This window comes from Microchirus variegatus, assembly GCF_963457635.1.
Source record: "Microchirus variegatus genome assembly, chromosome: 14".
Lineage (NCBI taxonomy): Eukaryota > Metazoa > Chordata > Actinopteri > Pleuronectiformes > Soleidae > Microchirus > Microchirus variegatus.
The window spans coordinates 8,533,783-8,552,637 of NC_139815.1; the positions used below are offsets into that span (position 1 = coordinate 8,533,783).

At 39.7% G+C, this 18,855-nt stretch overlaps 1 protein-coding gene across 1 annotated transcript in view; it reads right to left on the minus strand.

Annotated features, from left to right (window-relative positions):
- The window catches only part of kcnq1.1 (potassium voltage-gated channel, KQT-like subfamily, member 1.1), a gene marked incomplete at both ends in the record, with an annotated part of 42,063 nt that overhangs the window by 11,199 nt on the left and 12,009 nt on the right, over positions 1-18,855 (minus strand). The window contains 9 exons of the mRNA XM_083901042.1: positions 208-264; positions 5,184-5,322; positions 5,600-5,716; positions 5,884-5,979; positions 7,820-7,930; positions 9,924-10,064; positions 13,214-13,310; positions 14,698-14,776; positions 15,057-15,183. Coding sequence (XP_083757168.1) covers positions 208-264; positions 5,184-5,322; positions 5,600-5,716; positions 5,884-5,979; positions 7,820-7,930; positions 9,924-10,064; positions 13,214-13,310; positions 14,698-14,776; positions 15,057-15,183 — 964 coding nt within the window. The remainder of the gene's footprint in view (positions 1-207; positions 265-5,183; positions 5,323-5,599; positions 5,717-5,883; positions 5,980-7,819; positions 7,931-9,923; positions 10,065-13,213; positions 13,311-14,697; positions 14,777-15,056; positions 15,184-18,855) is intronic.

An 18,855-nucleotide genomic window follows, 5' to 3' on the forward strand; every position in this document is an offset into this window, starting at 1 on the left:
AGTTAGTTTCAGGTAGAACCTCAGCCCTTGTCGAAGGACCCTTTTGGAACCCTTATTTCTAAGCGTGTATGCCATATAACATCTTCAACATTTCTACTCCAAGCACCAGGACTTCGAATCCTTGAAAATTTAAAAGTTTTCTCTTCACCTGACCCAGTCAGCCTGCTTCTCTCCCTCTGGGGAGGAAGACAAGAACATGGAGGTTACCTGGAGGAGGAGAGCTGAACTGAAGGGAAGATAGAGACGTCCAAGACTGCTGGTGATCTGAAGAACACATGAAGAGAAACACAGCAGTGATGATGACATCAATATGGTGCATAATAACAACTGTGATGTTATTCACTGCAAGTGTGTTTAGTGAATTAAAGAAAATGCTGGCGACCAAAAACAACAACAACACAAATGCTGTTACAGTGACAGTCAAGGCAAAAAGTGAGTCTACAGGTACATTTATAATGGAGAGTAAGGGTGAATTCCAATTCCTTGCTTAACCCTCAATCTTAACCCTCAATCTCAAAAATGCGCGCTCCCTCTAGTGCAAGTGCTGTCCCGATTCTCAGAAAAATTAAGTTGAGGGGCAAGTTTAAGAGCTGTATCGCCCTCAATATTGAGATTTTTCCGAGACCACCCTTGGGAGCAAGGGCTACCCAGAATGCATTGCGTGTTTTCACATAAGAAAGATGGTGTCGAAAGCAGCGAAGCGAGTGCAATACAAATTAAGTATTTTCTTTGTTAATAGAGATATAAAAATGATGAAAACCATTGTATTATCTTAGTTTAGGACCATATTATGGATTACTGACGTCATTGTTGCATAACATTTATTTTTATTTTACGATCTTTTGTCAATAGCAGGCCGGTGCGCACACGCAATCGTTTGCTATCGTTTACTTTCCAATAATCCATGGTGTGTGGTAACTGTCAGCTGAATATGTCCGTGGTGGTGGTATTTGTATTTGAATCATCTTATAACTAACTGACAACCTAATAACTTGACTGATAAACAGATCGTAATAAATAATCGTGACGTAAATGTGTTCTTCTTCTTCTTTTTTGGAGTTGACAGACTGGACGCAGCTTTCGTGTTATTCTGCCCCCCGCAGTCTGAAGACGTATCTGCATTTAAGGGGTGTCCCATTTCTAAGTGACAAAATAACCCTCAACACAGTTTTGAGGCCAGTTAAGATTAAGGTTTGAGCTTGAGGGTTAAGATTGAGGGTTAAGATAGGAATTGGAATTGGCCCTAAGTCAGGAGAGTGAGTGTGCTATGAGGACATGTGCAGGACATGGACACTAACAGCAGCTCACCACATCCTCCCAGAGAGTGGGATCCTGCTGGACCAGACGGCAAAGAGACACAAGCAAAGAAACGGGCAGTTTAGTCGCATAAAAGACACAGATACAGGCAAAATTGTGGGTCATGTGTATATAAATGACTTAGAAGAAGAGTTTGTCATGTTAATTTAATTGCTGGTGTCTGATAATCTTTGCTTTTATGTGGATCTTAAGATACTTCATGTTCAACCTAATCTTAATCTAAATCTGCAGTAACAGGACCCTTAATAGTTGGTACTGTAAAATCGTTTTTCACTGCAGCATGTAACTGACTTGATTTCCACTTCATCGCTGAAAGCAGTGTGATGTGGATGTTGGATGTGCAGTGCTACAACATGGAGAATCTATTTCGCTTCAAATAAGAAGACGCCAACAAAAAAACATTTGCATAACTTAAAATACAACGCTGGCAACAACTCTCATTCAGGAGGCAAACACTGTCACTGAGCACGCTGAACTACAACACAATAACAGAGAGTTTTACACAAATACATTTTATTGAAATTTGAATTATATTTCCCAGATAAGCTTGTATTGTGTTATAGAAAAGGGTGTTAGCATTTGAATGTGCAGTAACTGTGGTCAATGAATTTTGAGTGAAAGCAATGAAAAGTGATTCACACTTCTGTTTTGATAATGTGCTTGTTAGCTATTGAAAAAGAATGTAACCCCAGTAGGTAGGCTGATTTCCCCATAGACCCCATAGACCATCCTATAGGCTTCACTTTTCATTATGGTTTGTGACCATGAAACATGTTGGAATAGGGATCAAAAGAAAAAAACCTCACGTTTTCACCTCATAAACCTCAATTTTTATTGAACGTGATCAGACATGCACATAATACAAGACATGTGGCTGCTGATGATGAGTAAGTGCAGAGCAAAACCGCTGCATGGCCTTTCAGGTTATACTCGTGAAAGAGAAAAATTACATGACTGTAAACTACAACAAAGGGTATATGCGCAAATTGGATGATCACGTTGTTTGTGCACAATGGAAGCATTCATGTGAGTCTCATTTTGTCTTCAACTACATCATGTAATTCATCTGCTTTGAACATCGAGCATCCATTAATGCCCTCTGTGCAGCATTGATAAACGTATCAGTGAGGGTGTTTTTTTTTTGTTTTTTTTCAGATGAATCTTTTTCAAAAAGCTTTACAAATAAACGTGAAACCCTGAATAAGGGACACAAAATGGCGAGAGAGAAGATGAGACGAATTGAAGGACAGACGTGCACGATAAATGTCAGTGAAGCATTTTGTGTAACCGTTTAAATAGTTCTGATGTCATGGATCATTTGTCCAACGGACAGAGACAACATTTCCTACACAAAAGCTGCACTATACTCACAAGGATAAAAAACATGAGGCTTTGCTTTTGGTCCCTATTTCAACATGTTTCATGGCCACAAACCACAGACATATATAAAAATGTACCTTAATGAGATATGGTCTATGGCACACGTGTCAAACTCAAGGCCCGGGGGCCAGATGTGGCCCGCCACATCATTAAATAAAAAAATCCTCCTAATATGTCACAGAGACTCAACAATAATGTTCATATAACAAACTGAACTCACCAACAACAACAGAACAGCCAAAATATTTGCATTAAAAATTATCTTTTGCAGACTGAAAATCATGTTTCTATTTTGAAAACATCTTTTGGCATGTGGCGCCACCTACCGCCGTCTACCAATCATTGCAGTCAGCGGAGTCTCAGCTGCCGAGCAACCACGGGTTGCCAGTAATGTCATAAAACGAAACCTAAAAGACCTCGTTATTTTGAATTTGAATGTAGTAACCATTTTTGGCCACATTCTTACATATGGCACCTTTAAAGGGACACTGTGTAGTATTTATGGGTTTATATGACCCAAAATCCACTTTTGTATACATATTATGTGCTCCTGCATTGTCTAGTCGCTGTATAATAGTTTTTGTTTTCATTTTAGTAGTGCTTCAAAAAGTCATGTAAAATAACATGGTCGCGGGCCGCGGTTGCATTGCCACTGTTAGCAGCGAGACGCCATGTTTCTACCGGAGCCTGTAAGGACAAACGCGAGAGAACAAATCAAGCGTCGCTTTACTTGTAGCAGAAGTCCCGCCTCCACTCTCTCCGCTTCGTCTGCTACGCCCGCGGTAGCTCGCCCTCTCCCTCGCCTCACGAACCTCATCGGCTGACACAGAGAAAGACGACGAGGACGACATTTGACCGGCTGAGGATACCGTAGCGCCCAGGTAAGGGAGGGGGTGAGCAGAGGAGCAGTTTGTTCTTGTAAAATTCAGCCTCTCCTCTAGATGGCACTATAAACTACTTACTTCACCTTTAATAGACCACAGTTACTGCACATTTTTCTATATGGAATACAAGTTTATGTGGGAAATGTAAACATGTAAACTTTAATAAAATGTATTTTATGTAAAACTCTGTGTTGTTAGTATTTTGTAGTACAGTGTGCTCAGAGCAACAGCGTTTGCCTCCTGAATGAGAGCTGTTGACAGTGTTGTGGATGAATGAGCTTATTTGAGACATGTTAATGTGTTTTGTTGGTGAGGAAGGGATTTGGAAGTGAGATGAAAGTAGCATCAGTAGTGGCCAATGCTTCGTAGCAAATGAAAAAAATTTAAAGTTCTCAATTGCTAGTTTGCAGGTCTCCTTCAATAGCACACGATTCATTCAATTTATCCTCCACATGAGGGTCACAGGGGCCAATCCTAGCTGACATAAGGCAAAAGGTGGGCTACACCCATCAAGCATCCATTCTCACATTCAAATCTATGTTCAATTTAGAGTGTCCAATTAGCTTAATTTGCCAGATCTGCACATTTTTAGTCTGTGGGAGGAAACCTCCAGAGAACCTGGAGAAAACCCATGTATATAGTACATGATATGTTTCCATTCAGAGAAAAATAAATAAAGCTTGGCACATATGCATGGACACCAGTGTGACTGACAGCTGCCTGGTGACAGCTAACAGTCAAATATTAAATCTTGAGGCTTCAAAAGTTCATTTTACAACAAGAAGACCACTTTTATATAGAGAGTCATGTCACAAAGGTAAAACTGAAAGTTGGAAAGACATATTTAATTTAGGATTGAAATATTGTCTTTACATCATTCTCAGCTCTTTATTACTGAGCCTTTTGTAAATTCAGCAGAGCACTACTGGAGTTTACACGCACAAATGCAAACTCATGTTTTATTGCTGCAGTGTGCTCATCCATCTTTAATGTTTAGACTTCATGCTGTCCCCCCTCCTGTGGCTCCAACCCTACAACTGAAGTTAATATTAAACATTCTTTTCTTTTTTTTACTGTATCATTGCTGAATGTGTGGTTTGCCGCCAGTGTTGCAGTAGTGCAGTAGTCATTTCTCTTCTCTGCGTATGTGCATCATGAGTGACACTGTGAGACTTTGTGCTAAAACTGTGTCACAGAGAGCCCAAAATGATGACAAGGAACCCAATCGTGAGTATGAAGGGAAAAAAAAAGGGAGAGCTCAGAATATTTGAATCAGCAGAAAATCAGATTCCTTCTTGTCCACCGGCCCTGAAGCAGCTCCTTACAAGCAATGTGAGTCCTTCATCTTGTTCACTGTGAAATTTTGCATTATGATGAATCATGGAGCTGTTGCCAAACTAATAAAAAAGGAACTGAGATGCACACTTTCCTCACTACTCCTTTGTGTTGTATTTACATCTATCATGAAGAGACTCTTTGGATTTTTGGGCGGTGTTTACTGAAACATATATACCTGCAGGGGAGAAGTGTAGGTATGTGCTTTGCAATAAGAACATGTTTTTCACACAACCTGCTGTAATATACTGCAAAGTTGTTCAGTACCTGTTCCCACAGTGCTGTAAACATCTGAACTGAGCTCCTTCCCGCTGTCAAACACTGAGTCAAAGGTGATGCTGGGAACTGTGGGAGAAGTCAGACCATTGTCCTTGTCAGAGCTCTTCACCTTCCTCCTTATCTTCACCTGCCCAAGAAATGCAAACATCTCAGCTCACAGGGATTATCAGTTTCTGTGGAGGAACAAACTGAGGGTATTTGTGTGCCAGCTGAGCACAAACAACTGTGTTCAACCTTGTGTTGAAAACAAAATGTGAAATAACCATGTAATTAATAGTAATCTGGTTACACAGCCAACATAAATAATAATGTGCTGATATTTGACTGGACTGTCAAACATTGACCTTTTGACTGATTTCAATGAGGGTAGAATGAAAACGGGAATCATCTCAGTTATCACAAACCGATTTTTTAGCCTTGGGGGTGGACATGGTGGAGGCAGGGATGTTGGATCTTTTCCTCAAAAACATCTTGAACGTAGCCGACTCACAGTTCTCGATCGCACAACATCGCCATGATGTCTGCAGGGGCAGGAAAATAGAAAACGTCATAGTTGGAAAGGACATGGCAACACATCTGCCGCCATGCAAGACAGAAGACAGGTTACATACAGTAAAATGATGCATCTCAGTAATGGGGCTCTGAGACTGGCTCTATATTTTTTGTATTTTTTGTTGTTGTTGAATACCTGAATGAGACAGGCAGCTGCAGGGATCTGTCTATTGAAGTGTTTCTGTCTTTGCTTCTGCTGCACTTTCAGGGCGAAGCCTGAGCCCAGGATTCCCTAAGTGAAGCAGCACAGCACATTTTTCTGCTCATTAATTCAGATTTAACGATGCTCAGGTGGCGGCATGATCGAAAAGACAAAAATACACACAGAGTTAAGCAAAATGAATCGAGGAATAATGTGCTCCTTCATGTTGAAGCATTTGTTTAGTCACAGAAGTTTAATCAGATGGTAATTACTCAACAAAACATATACAGTGTTCAACAAAATTGAAATGTAAAGTGGTTTCTTGCTTTTCTGAATCATCGCTAATTGACAATTCTAAGATTCATGATAAAAATTAACACACTCCGTTATGAATGCAGACCAAAAAGGACACCATTTAATGTTATTACTGTTAATGTCCATATCTCAAGTTATACGGATATATACAGATAACTGGCATTTGGAATGGAATCATAATGTGATTAAAAGTTGCACTCTTATATGAGCAAACGTTTGTGCATGTAATGCTCAATGAATAAACCTGGTGTAATAGACCTTTTTCTCAGCAGGGGTGAGGGTTTCACTCCAGTTTTACGAGAGTCAGGGTCGTGTTATTGTTCAAGTCTAAGGGTACGCTCTTAGAAATAAAAGTGCTAAGTAGAACCATATAAGGTTCTTTGGCTTGTCCTAATAGGAGAACCCTTTTTGGTTCCAGGTAGAACCTTTTATAAAGGCTTCACCTGGAACGAACCCTGAGTGTTACCAAGAACCCTTTTAAAACCCTTTATTCAGGAAAGGGTTCTCTGGATCAAAATGGTTCCTACTGGAACCATTAGTGTTACCAAGAACCCTTGAAAAACAAATGGGTCCAGGTAGAACCACAGCCCTTGTAGAAGAACACTTTTGGAACCCTTATTTCTAAGAGTGTAGGTCACACTAATGGTCTCATATATGGTCCCCGCAAGCTGTGCCTCGCCTTGCACGGCACGGCACTTGATTCTTGTGTTGGACGTCTCTTCATATGACGGCACTCTGACCAATCAGTGGCTGGCAGTCTTGCGATGCATGTAACCTCACCAGAGCAGGTACTACAAAAAGTACCTGAGTTAGGGTTAGGGTTAGGGTTATGCTAGCGGAAACGCAACTTAACCATGCCGTGACGAGGCGAGCTGGTGGACACACGGCATAAATCACACGTTTCCAGTATTTCCTGAATGTGTTCCAATAAAGTGACACTGTAAAAACAACAAATGTAATACCTAAAGAAATGTATTGAGGAAACATAAATCTCAAGCAGAACATTTCATGTCAATCCCTGCCTGTCTCCACCTTACTCACTCACTCTTCTATCGCTTTAGCCTCCACATTGTATGGGTCGCACGGGGCGCTGGTGCCAATCTCAGCTGACAATGGGGCGATAGGCGGTGTACACCCTGGACATGTCGCCAGTCCATCACAGGACCACATATAGAGACAAACAACTATTCACTTTCACACTCAGTCAATTTAGATTGTCCGATTTGCCTTATCCTCAAATCTGCAAGTTTTGGGACTTTGTGACGAAACCGGAAAACCTGGAGAAAACCCACGCACACACCGGGAGAACATGCAAACTCGGCCCTTGTTTTCCGACATCCGATTGCTGAAATGCTAAAATTACCAAATAGGTTCAGCATTTATATACATAAATAAATGAAACAGACGATGGGACAGTCATATATGTGTCTGTGCGGTATCCTATTCATGTAATTTGTCAAACCTGGCAACCTACTTGAACCATGCTCATGCAATGTTGGGAACAGCTCTTACTATGCAGGAAACTTTAGATAAGCACTGATTATTTGAACACAACACACAGCATTGTGAGCAGATGTAAAAACCTCACCCTTCAGTGATTTTTCTTTCTACTTACTGCGGGCAGGGCAAAGAAAGAAATGGCAAAGACTGAGAAACAGGACGCAATGGTCTTTCCAATCCAGGTTTGTGGCACTTTGTCTCCATAGCCAATGGTAGTCACTGTCACCTTGGACAAAAAAAAGTTAATTGATACAAGAAGCTTCATTCTTGCAGTTTATGTTAACACAATATGCTGTTGGGTTTAGTTGTTCCAAGAACTGTCACCAAAATATTTGTCCTTGGGACAAATTATCAGCAGTAAACTCTATCCATAGTCCTTTCAAGTATTTATTGATCGGTAAACCTGTAAATCTTGTTCGTAGCTGCACAGTTGTACTTGGAGCTAAATTTCAGCACAACACACATAAATATGGGGCAACATATAGCCTCCTAAAAATGAAGACACCATGAATTTGCATATAGTGGTGTCCCAAGTGGCTTCCAGGGAACAAGGGGAATTTACGGTTGAGGGCACTCCAAACCAAGTGGAAATTTTAAGTGGGAGAAATGGGACAGGACCTTTCTGTAGACTTGACCAAACTACTGCGTAATACGGTTACCATAATGCAACCTCAACTCTCACCCATTTAGATCTCCATTATACTGTAGACATTAAGAATATGTGGTTTTTCCCACTTTGCAATGCTGGAAACTTAAATTCATTTGAACAAAAGTTGTATTGACGCTGCTGTGTATGTGTGTGTTTGCACGTATCTTTTAATATCAAATCCCCTGAAGTTTGCAAGCAGCAGAGTGGGTGTTGACTTACTGTCTGAAAATAAATTTCCATCATTTTTCCCTACACTTCTTCTTGTATTCGGTGATTGTATTTGCAGCCCACTTGACGCGCACAAGGGTTCTGACACAACTCCTACGGTAACAACAACACAGAGAAACTACAGTCTATAGTTGACCTTTTACTTGCCAAATACTGTTTACAACAAATCAATGTTTTGGGCAAAACCATCCTTTTGGCAAGATGGCAAGGCTACAAAAACAATATTTCAAAGATTACAGGGAGGTATCTTTTAATAAATACTGGTTCATGACATGAAAACAAGCTATCCTAGTCTTTAAAAGCATAATTAACTTTCTTTTTTTTAAAATATAGAAGTAAAACATGTCATTTTTAAAAAAGTACAGAAGGTAACTTATTTGATGAACATGTCCTTCTGTTATGGAATATGGAAATGTCATTTATTGGAATGCAGCTGCCTCGACGCTTCAATCTGTTGCAGGCTACGCTATTCTCATAACTGTGGATGGCCTTAGAGAACACATCACTTTTAACTGTGCAATAAAGTTGAGCAGCAGTCACTGGTCGTGCATTTTATTACTCGACAAAGCCATTCTTGATCAACTTTCTGGGAATGTAAAATTACTTTTTAACTATTGATGTTGCTCTCAGAGTTAGTTCTAAAACTGTCAACTCACAAATTTAATAGTCTGCAGAGCAGGAGCGTTCAATCAATTGAAATCCTATTTCGACAGGCAGAGAGGTGCGAATACTTGTGTTTTCTTTCACTTGATGTTGTCCCATATGTTAATGCCCTAGTCTATTCTTTTTGTTGTATCTGTCATGGAGGTAAGTGATAACTTTTAGAAATGCACAGATACTGATACCAGTATCTGGTCCGATGCATCCCTCTTGTACTCGAAATACTACTCCGATACTGCTGCACCTGATACCACTTTAAGTATGTTCAAGTGAGCTGAGCAGTGTTATTATAAGATTATATTAATAGCTGAATAAAATTCACTTTCTGGCATACGATTATAAGCAAACTTCATTTCATAATCATAATAAGAAATAAATCCGTAAAACAAAAAATAGCCGTACCAAATTGAATTAATAGTTTGATGTTTTGGGACAAACGCTTCTTTGCCATCTTTAAAAAAAAAAAAAAGTTAAAAGAGATGATTGATACTCTCATGTGTATTGAGAAGTTACTGCCAGAATGGAGGCAGCAATAAAAGGCTCTTTTACACTGCAGTTTATGGACAAACTATCCCATATTTGGGAAATCCTACTTATTGTAGACATGAAAGGACATGAGAGGACGACTGAACTCCTCACAAACATCACACACACACACACACACACACACACACATTCTTACCACTCCCCACCACAGAGCATCGGCGTAGTTTGCAAACTCAACAGAGCCGTTGCTATCAACCGCGTCTTTCTCTGCGAGGTAGACAAAGTACGAGGAGAAGATGAGGCTCAGGAAGCCTATGTATAAGGTCGTGATCAGCTCCTGAAACACAAATGCACACAGGATAGATAAAGGACAAATAAAAGCATACAATATCTACGAGACTGTGTGGCATCTTGGTGTGAATATTCATGTACATGTGCTGTGGACATGATGATTTTCATCTTTTTGTAAGTATTCTGTCGTCTCTACTGGATTCACTACTAACGGCAACTTCGCATTCAGTTGCTCAGTAGCTGCTTGTCATTGTGGTAGAAGGTTGTTGTAATGAAATGCAAAGCCTGACATTGTTCTGTGTTTGTGTTATTATGAGGAAATCTGACAACACAACAACAACCAAACAATGCTTTAATCACTTTTTCAATACTTTCTGACTTGGCCGGCCTTGTTTGATAGCACTCATGGCATAAATCTTTTAAAAAAAACAGTTCAAAAATAAACAATTTATAAATGTGCAGACAAACATTTCAACAGGAGAAAAGCAAATTTGCATGTACGCAGGCAAGAGAGAGAGAGAGAGTGCAGGGTTTTGAGGCATTGCAGATTCTGAACATGAAATGAAGAAATAATGCTCTCAAAATGAAAGACCATGGTCTTGAATAACGATAGGGGTGAAATTCCACAGGGAAATAGCAGAGAGCCTGTTACACTTACATCTAATATCACTGCTCACAAGTAATAAATTCTTTGGAAATAATATGTTTTAATGCATTCAGGTACATCACCATTAAGTCGTAACCAAAGATTTAGTAGAAGTGGAAGTGTTGCTGCTATTCCTACTGCTGTGACCCAGCAAACAAATTCAGGAGACATTTTGCTCCGCATCTGCAAATGAGGACCAACTGAGCAAATTGTGAAGCAACAAGCAGCAGAATGCTTCTCAGTCAATATTCATGCATTCATAATATGAGGATACTGGTTAGTAACTAGTGTAAATGAAACCGCATTGACTTCAATGGCTCTGTGTGAAGCAAAAGCTGAAGAAAAAACTTAGGTCCTGTGATTCTGACATAACCACAACAGTCAGATAATCACCATGGAACACAACAGAGCAACAGTGTCTAGCTGGGTAATAGCAATTTGACCTCTACTGTACTGACAGTCCTGAGAGTACACACTACATTTCCCTGAGGGCTGTTGGGACTGTGCAGGTCCTGAAACATACATTATTATCGGTTTGTGGCCAAAAAGGCTGCAGCGCAAAAAAAGGGAAAGAGACAGAAGCACGGACAAGGATGTGTGCATTTGTGTGACCAGTGTGGCTTATTAAGGCCCATCCAAAACCAGCTGTAGTGCAGCACATAATGAGACAATTAAACACTCAAATAGTTGGCAGCAGTCCTACTCTGAATTTGTGATAAAAACAGGTGTTTGTTAATGGAGGAAACATTATATGAATTCAAAGTAGGACTTAATAAAATATTATTCTGGTCCTGGGCAGAAACTAAACTGCAGGTTCCGAGGGTGAAGAATAAGTTTATATATACCACAATAATGTTGAGTTATTTAAAATTAATAAATAAATAAATAAATAATTCATTAAGAAATCATGCACATTACCTGGACTTTAACCCTTTAAGGTACTACTCAACCATTTGGTCGACCACACTTTAAGTTACTATATCTCAAAAATGCATCAAGCTGAATCAAGCTGCATCAATACTTTATGAATTATGCAAACCAGGTTTATTATGAACAGGCGTCTCAGCCGTTTGGTAGAGGTCTGTAGCTGAAAAACTGTAGGGTCTAATTAAAAAAATACATAAATTAATATATAAATATATTGATTGTCATTATTGAAATAATAATATAAGAAATAATTTTTCCTTTGCTTTTTTCTTGGTGAATACCTTAAAGGGTTAACATAATATGTAAAAAGATTTGCTAGTGGATATCCATTATATGGTTCTACTTGGCACTTTCCATTAATAAAAGTGCTAAGTAGAACCATATAAGGTTCTTCGGCTTGTCCTCATAGGAGAACCCTTTATGGCTCCAGGTAGAACCCTTTTGGAGTAGTAGTTCCACCAAGAACCCTTTTTAAACCCTTTATTCAGGTTTTAAAGGGTTCTCTGGATCAAAATGGTTCTTACTGGAACCGTTAGTGTTACCAAGAACCTTTGAAAAACCCTTTCTTCGGCTTTTAACCCTTTTCAGAAGCAAATGGTTCCAGGTAGAACCTCAGCCCTTGTAGAAGGACCCTTTTGGAACCCTTATTTCTAAGAGTGTGCCTTCTCAGGGGAGGTTCAGTTTCATTGTCAGTATGTTACCATGGCAAAATCAAAGTATTGTGTTAGTTTAACACAAAAACTGTGCTTTTAAAACACATGTAGACACGATGCTCTGACTGAAATTGTACTCAATTGAATTTCTCAAAGTGGGACTAAAACACCAAGACAATGCAGCTGGGAGTTGAATAACTACTGCACACAGGATGTTGAATCAGACTCAAACTGGCACAGAAAGACACAGAAATTAAGAAAAAGCCAGAAGAAAAACAAGGTGAAATCCAGTTAATGTTTTGCAGATAGACATAGAATGGCACTCAGTATGCTGACAGCACAAGTTGCTTTGGCCTGTATCATGCTATGTCTAACAAGCTGAAAAGGGAGCACATTGCCTCCAAGTGTAGAGACACCTGCCTGAAGTGAATGAGGTAGTTTATGCAGAATGACACCCCATGGTGAATGTTGACCACGTACGAACAAGTACCAATAAGAAACACTTTCAACTCCTCTCTGCACTGACACCTTTTTAATAGCTGAGGTAAGTGACTAATGATCAGCATCAGCCAAGAGCAGCATGGTCATCAGCCAAGGCTGAACCACAGCTTGAGCAAAATCCCTGACACTCTGCTTGCCTTCATCGCTCTCATCTTTCATATGGACATTGAAGACCATCTAGTGAGGCCTTTGGGGATAATCACAGCTCGTGCTGTGTTTCAGAGGTATACCTTTGCACACAGACACAAAAAATCTAACATATTACACAGTAGCTCTTTAGCTGCACCTCTCTGCTGAATATTCTTTTAGTAGTCTGCATTTCCATATGAAAGCTTTGTTTTGTTCAGTGTAGTAATGAAAAATAATGCCCTACATGAGGAGCGGAGGCTGAAATCCCCTGACAGAAAGCCTCCAGCTTACCTACAATAATAAGCAGCCGGGCTTTTAAAGCTTAGTTTGTTTGTGTACCTGCCGATGGATGAAGACAACAGAGCCCAGGAGACGCCAGGTTCCTCCCTGCCGGTCAACATGAAGCATACGCAAGATCTGCAGGAAGCGAATCCCTCTGGAAAATAACCAGAGTGATCTTACATTACACTCAGACCAAATGCAAGTAGATATGTACTGTGTTCTCCGAATGGAGCCAAGACACCACAACATCCAACCCATACGTCATTGTTTACCGTCTATTTTTTTTTTTTTTTTTCAAAACCATTTACTGCACTAATTGTTTCCGCTCTTCAGGGAAAGCTTTGCTCAAGCTTGACTGCACAATTTCCTCCTTGTCAGCCTCAAGAGTGTTGGTGAGGTCAGCCAGGTTTGATGGGTATTATAGCCCAGCTTACAGAAAACCAACTGTCAACCCATAGTTTTTGGTAGGGGTTGAGTTCACTGCTCTACGCAGGCCAAACTTGTTTCTCCAGTTCGTCCATGGACCCAGTGTTATTCATGTTGGAAAAAAGTCATCCTCAAACCGAGTGGCGGCTCCTGAAGAAAATTTCAGGGGGGGCAATTTTTTCTGATATTGATAAGGTGACCCATTCAATAGGTGCATAAAGCAAAACAGTATCAATGTGTTAGGTGATTAACAGTCCTCCTTGTGTCCACTAGATGGCAACTTGATAAACAAATATTATTTACATGAATCTAATGTATGATGTAAAACAGCTAAACAGGACACAAGATGTGTCCAGCAATCACACAAAGACAGGGGCAGAATATTAAGTCAAGTATTTATTAACTGAGCAAGGATCAAGAGCTTTCACAACCTTTACCAGATACATACAACACACATATGAAAATATAGTGCAGTCAAATTATTAATTAAGTGTAAAAGAAAGTGCAGAATTGGATCTTTAGATGTGTTGATAAATGCATCTTACAATACTCTCTTACACAAAACAGTCCCATTGTCTGATTTGCGTGAAGTTTAACCTGGAGTTAAACCCTGAGCAGAGCAATACAAACATCAACAATGTTAGCAGACAAGCTAACGAACGTAGCTTCAAATGACTGCTGACCGCTGCTACGAGCCATAAACAGCTAACGCAAGCACGTTAGTGCATGTACATAAATCGTCATTAAAAATGCATTGGAGGGTATGTTTTTCGAAAAAAACGTTTTTTAACATGAGAGTCAATGGGAGAATTTTCTGGCGATTCTTCACGTCAGTCAAATCGCCCCAGAAGAGGCGGAACCAAAAAACGTGACTTGAATCTGATGATTCTGATTGGACAATGACAGATAATATGTCTAGAACACTGATAATAACTACTTTGCTGGCAGAGACGGCTGAAAGGAATATTAGTGCTAAGGATCTATGGAACTGCTGAGGAAAAAAATTATCTTTCTCCTCCTAGTTGGGAGGGCGTCAGCCCAAATCGTCTCTATACACCGGCCGCCCCTGCTCAAACCGATGCAACAATCGAAGCCCCAGAACAGAAGGTTCTTACCTTACAGCAGAGGTGGCAAACACCTGTCCTTTAGAACCCACTGACAAGACAATTACTGAGGCAACGACGACAATCAGGTCTGTGCAGATGGAGAGAGAGAGAGATGTAAATAATACACATAAGCAGCACATGATTAATGAACAGAGGAAGAGCAGCAATTATAAAGTAGAGGTCGAGTCTTTGATTAAGATTGATTATCATTGGTTTTCATAAATCAGTTGAGGTGAGAAGGGTTACTTTTAAGTATTCATCTGGGGGTTCCACTTTAAATTTGAGACATCTTGTTCAGGGTTGAAGTTCAGGCTGTGTATCATGTTACTGATTGTGTGTATGTTGTTTAGATATATGCTAGTTCTCACCTATAATAGATATCGGCTTCCTGGCGAAGCGCAGTCGCCCCCAGATGCCGACATATTTACTGCGGCAGCCTGCTGACCAGAGGCGGACAAAATATTCCACACCGAAGAACACCACAAGGATGATTTCCTGGCAGAGGAACCAGGACACAAACATGACAGGCAAATAAATGACACGAACAGGAGGAACAATAAAAAAAAAAACTATACAAAAATAAAATCAAATAAATAATGTTGCACCTGACCAGCTGCTCAGACACCAGCATTAAAATCAATATTGTTGAATTATAGATGCAGGTGCTGCCCATCTGTTCTGCAGCCTCTTGCACAAATCTGATCATGCCACTGAAATTCATTATGAATTATGAGAGCTGCCATTTGTTGCTGTTTAATCAGTGTCTCATTATTGACTTAGCCACTGCGTGGATCTACAAGATCAGGAGTGACCATGCATTCTGGAAAATGGGATTATATTTTTTATGTATTTTGACAACGTTACTAGACCACAAACCTGTGTGAACCACAACTTTTTGTCCTCTGCAAATATAAAAGTATTGTGAGCCAACAGGACACAGTGCTAAAAGATGCAATTTTTTGGTAGAAAAATTAGAATATGTCTACACATTTTTAAAGAACACATTCAATATAGTGAAAAATAATCCAGAGAGCACTCGGGAGACAATGGTTCAGGATATAAGCCGTAATCTTTACTCACAGGTCAACTGATCATACACAAACAGCCAGTCTGTGTTGTGTATGCCAAAGCTCTGGCAAAAGTCCAAAAACAAAAGCAAAGGTCATAAAGAGAAACCACCACTACAGAAATAATGCTGGAAGAACCCTAACTGAATAATCTGGTGTTAAACCAGTGAGAGGGCAGATTATGTATTGGAGTTCACGAAAACAGGGAGAGGCAATTGATTAGAAAGCAGTTGTAGTAATAAAATGATTAAATAGAAGTTAACAATACAATACAATACACTTGCTATTGTATATTTAAGGATTCAACATGTTATTTAAATTGAATCTATACATTAAGCAGGCATGCATTCAGAATCTATTCCTTAAATGGAACCAAATGGAGTGTTACCCCTGAGCCTTTATGTTGCTGATAACAGCCACTAATTTATTTAATTAATGAGGCAATAAGAGAAATGAGCCACAACAGCATGTGTGTGTCCAACATGGAGTTAAGGCAAATAAAACTTCCCAATTCGACGTCTCCATGCGCGCTTAACCCAGCTGCTCCTTGAGTGTAAATTGATTTAAACAAAATCAAGCACCACATGCAATGAGCTAGTGTGAAAATGTAATGCAGTCACTTCCGCGTGTCTCTTAATAATTGACAAGCGCATGCAAACGAGGCATTCTGAAAGCAAAATCAATAGCATTTCAAAGAGTTTTAATGATTGCATAATCTGTTCACTGTGGATGATAGGAGTAACAAACTCACAGGGAACAGAGGAGTTTTCTCTGTGCAGCACAGCAAGAGATGTTTTCTGCTGGAGGTGTTTTCTTCATTAGAACCAAGGATCCACACATCAGTGAATAGCACACATTATTAAATGGTGAAAAGGGGATTAATAATACGTTGAATTGTGCTCTTGAAAGCTAGAGTGAAATACGTGTTATTTCTAAATGTATTATCCACTGAGGATTTCCTCTTTAAGGTTGAAAAGAAAACGGTCTTTTGTGGCTGCAGGTCGTCCGTCTGTCCGTCCCGACCTTATCACAGCGAGGTCTCATGAGGGTTTCTTTTCATAAAAAAGTGAACCAATCAGATCCGATCTGTGTGTGTCCATATTTTGATACGTTCTAGTCTACTCTTTCTATAGTTACAGGCCACGTCCTGGGAGTCGACAACAATATAAACCAAATGGACTGAATTGTGTGGCTGTTTCTTTTCCAAATGGTTACGTGGAGCCGCCGTGCAAACTATTGTCCTCCAATTTATCAAGCGTTTAATGCGCTTTTATCTGAAGAGCAAAAATGGAACTCTCACTTTCTGCGGGGAGCAATGGACTGACGACGGAGCCGATACATGACACTATGCAAGACATTTTGAAATCCTATCTGAGCGATCGAGAAGATTAACACAGATCTGTAAAAATCCGATCAGAATCACATTTGAAACCACCTATACGTATCCCATGTGTTATAAATTAGCTTTGTTTTTTTAGTTGTCCAAAAATCTATATCTAGTAACAGTAGATACAATCTCGATATGCTTAAAAATCTGTTCAAACAAAAGCCTTAGACTGTTGAAAGTGTCTCACTTATCATGCAGGCTTTTAAAGTCACATTACTCCTATATTATTAGATATAGTGATGTTTTCTTTAAAGACGTTTTCAGTGCAGGTTGTTATATCAACTCATTAAAAATGATCTGTCAAGTTAAACTTTTTAAGATAAATCAATTAAAAACCAAGTTTTAAAAAAAAGCATCTACTTACTCACCAATGCAAATTAACATTGTTGGAACGGGAGGGTGAAAGAGTGTTGAAGATGGCAACAGAAAGACTATTATTAGGATAAATGGGACTATCAAGAATTTTATTGCGTCGAAAACACAGTGCTGCTCAAGCACTTGTTTGCTCTCTTTTGCTGTGGTTGCTAGTTAATTGGTAGTACATCATGATGCTGATTGAATTCTCTTATAATTAAATTATAAGATAAATGTCACCCAGCCTGTGCTGAGCCTCCCTCTCTTCCTTATATATCAGTTTCTACACCCCACCACCTCTCCCTTATTATAGGAAACACAAGGGGGGGGACAATAAAACGCAGATACCTCAATCAGTCATTGCTCTGAGCCGCACTGAGTCTCATTTTCCCGCGTTCCTCTCCACAGCAGATTTGACTTAAACCAAACATAAATCTCGATTTGACCCTTGGTTTCCTCCCTTCATGCTCAACCCTCGTTCCATGCAACCATTAAGGGTGAATTCCAACTCCTTGCTTAACCCTCAATCTTAACCCTCAATCTCAAAAATGCGTGCTCCCTCTAGTGCAAGTGCTGCCCCGATTCTCAGAAAAATTAAGTTGAGGGGCAAGTTTAAGGGCTGTATCGCCCTCAATATTGAGATTTTCCGAGACCCCCCTTGGGAGCAAGGGCTACCCAGAATGCATTGCGTGTTTTCACATAAGAAAGATGGCGTCGAAAGCAGCGAAGCGAGTGCGATACAAATTAAGTATTTTCTTTGTTAATAGAGATATAAAAATGATGAAAACCATTGTATTATCTTAGTTTAGGCCCATATTATGGATTACTGACGTCATTGTTGCGTAACATTTATTTTTATTTTACGATCTTTTGTCAATAGCCGGCCGGTGAGCACACGTGATCGTTTGCTATCGTTTACCCTTCAATAAGCCGTGGTGTGTGGTAACTGTCAGCTGAATATGTCCGTGGTTGTGGTATTTGTATGAGTATCATCTTATAACTAACTGACAACCTAATAACTTGACTGAAATAAAATAATAAATAAATAATCGTGACGTAAATGTGTTCTTCTTCTTCTTTTTTGGAGTTGACAGACTGGACGCAGCTTTCACGTTATTCTGCCCCCCACAGTCTGAAGACGTATCTGCATTTAAGGGGTGTCCCATTTCTAAGTGACAAAATAACCCTCAACACTTGGTTTTGAGGGCCAGTTAAGATTAAGGATTAAGCTTGAGGGTTAAGATTGAGGGTAAAGATAGGAATTGGAATTGGCTCTAACTCTTAAACCTCGTCACCCTTTCCGTCTTCAACACTCGTTCATCCTTCCTTTCCAACAATGCCATTTGCATCAGTAAGTAA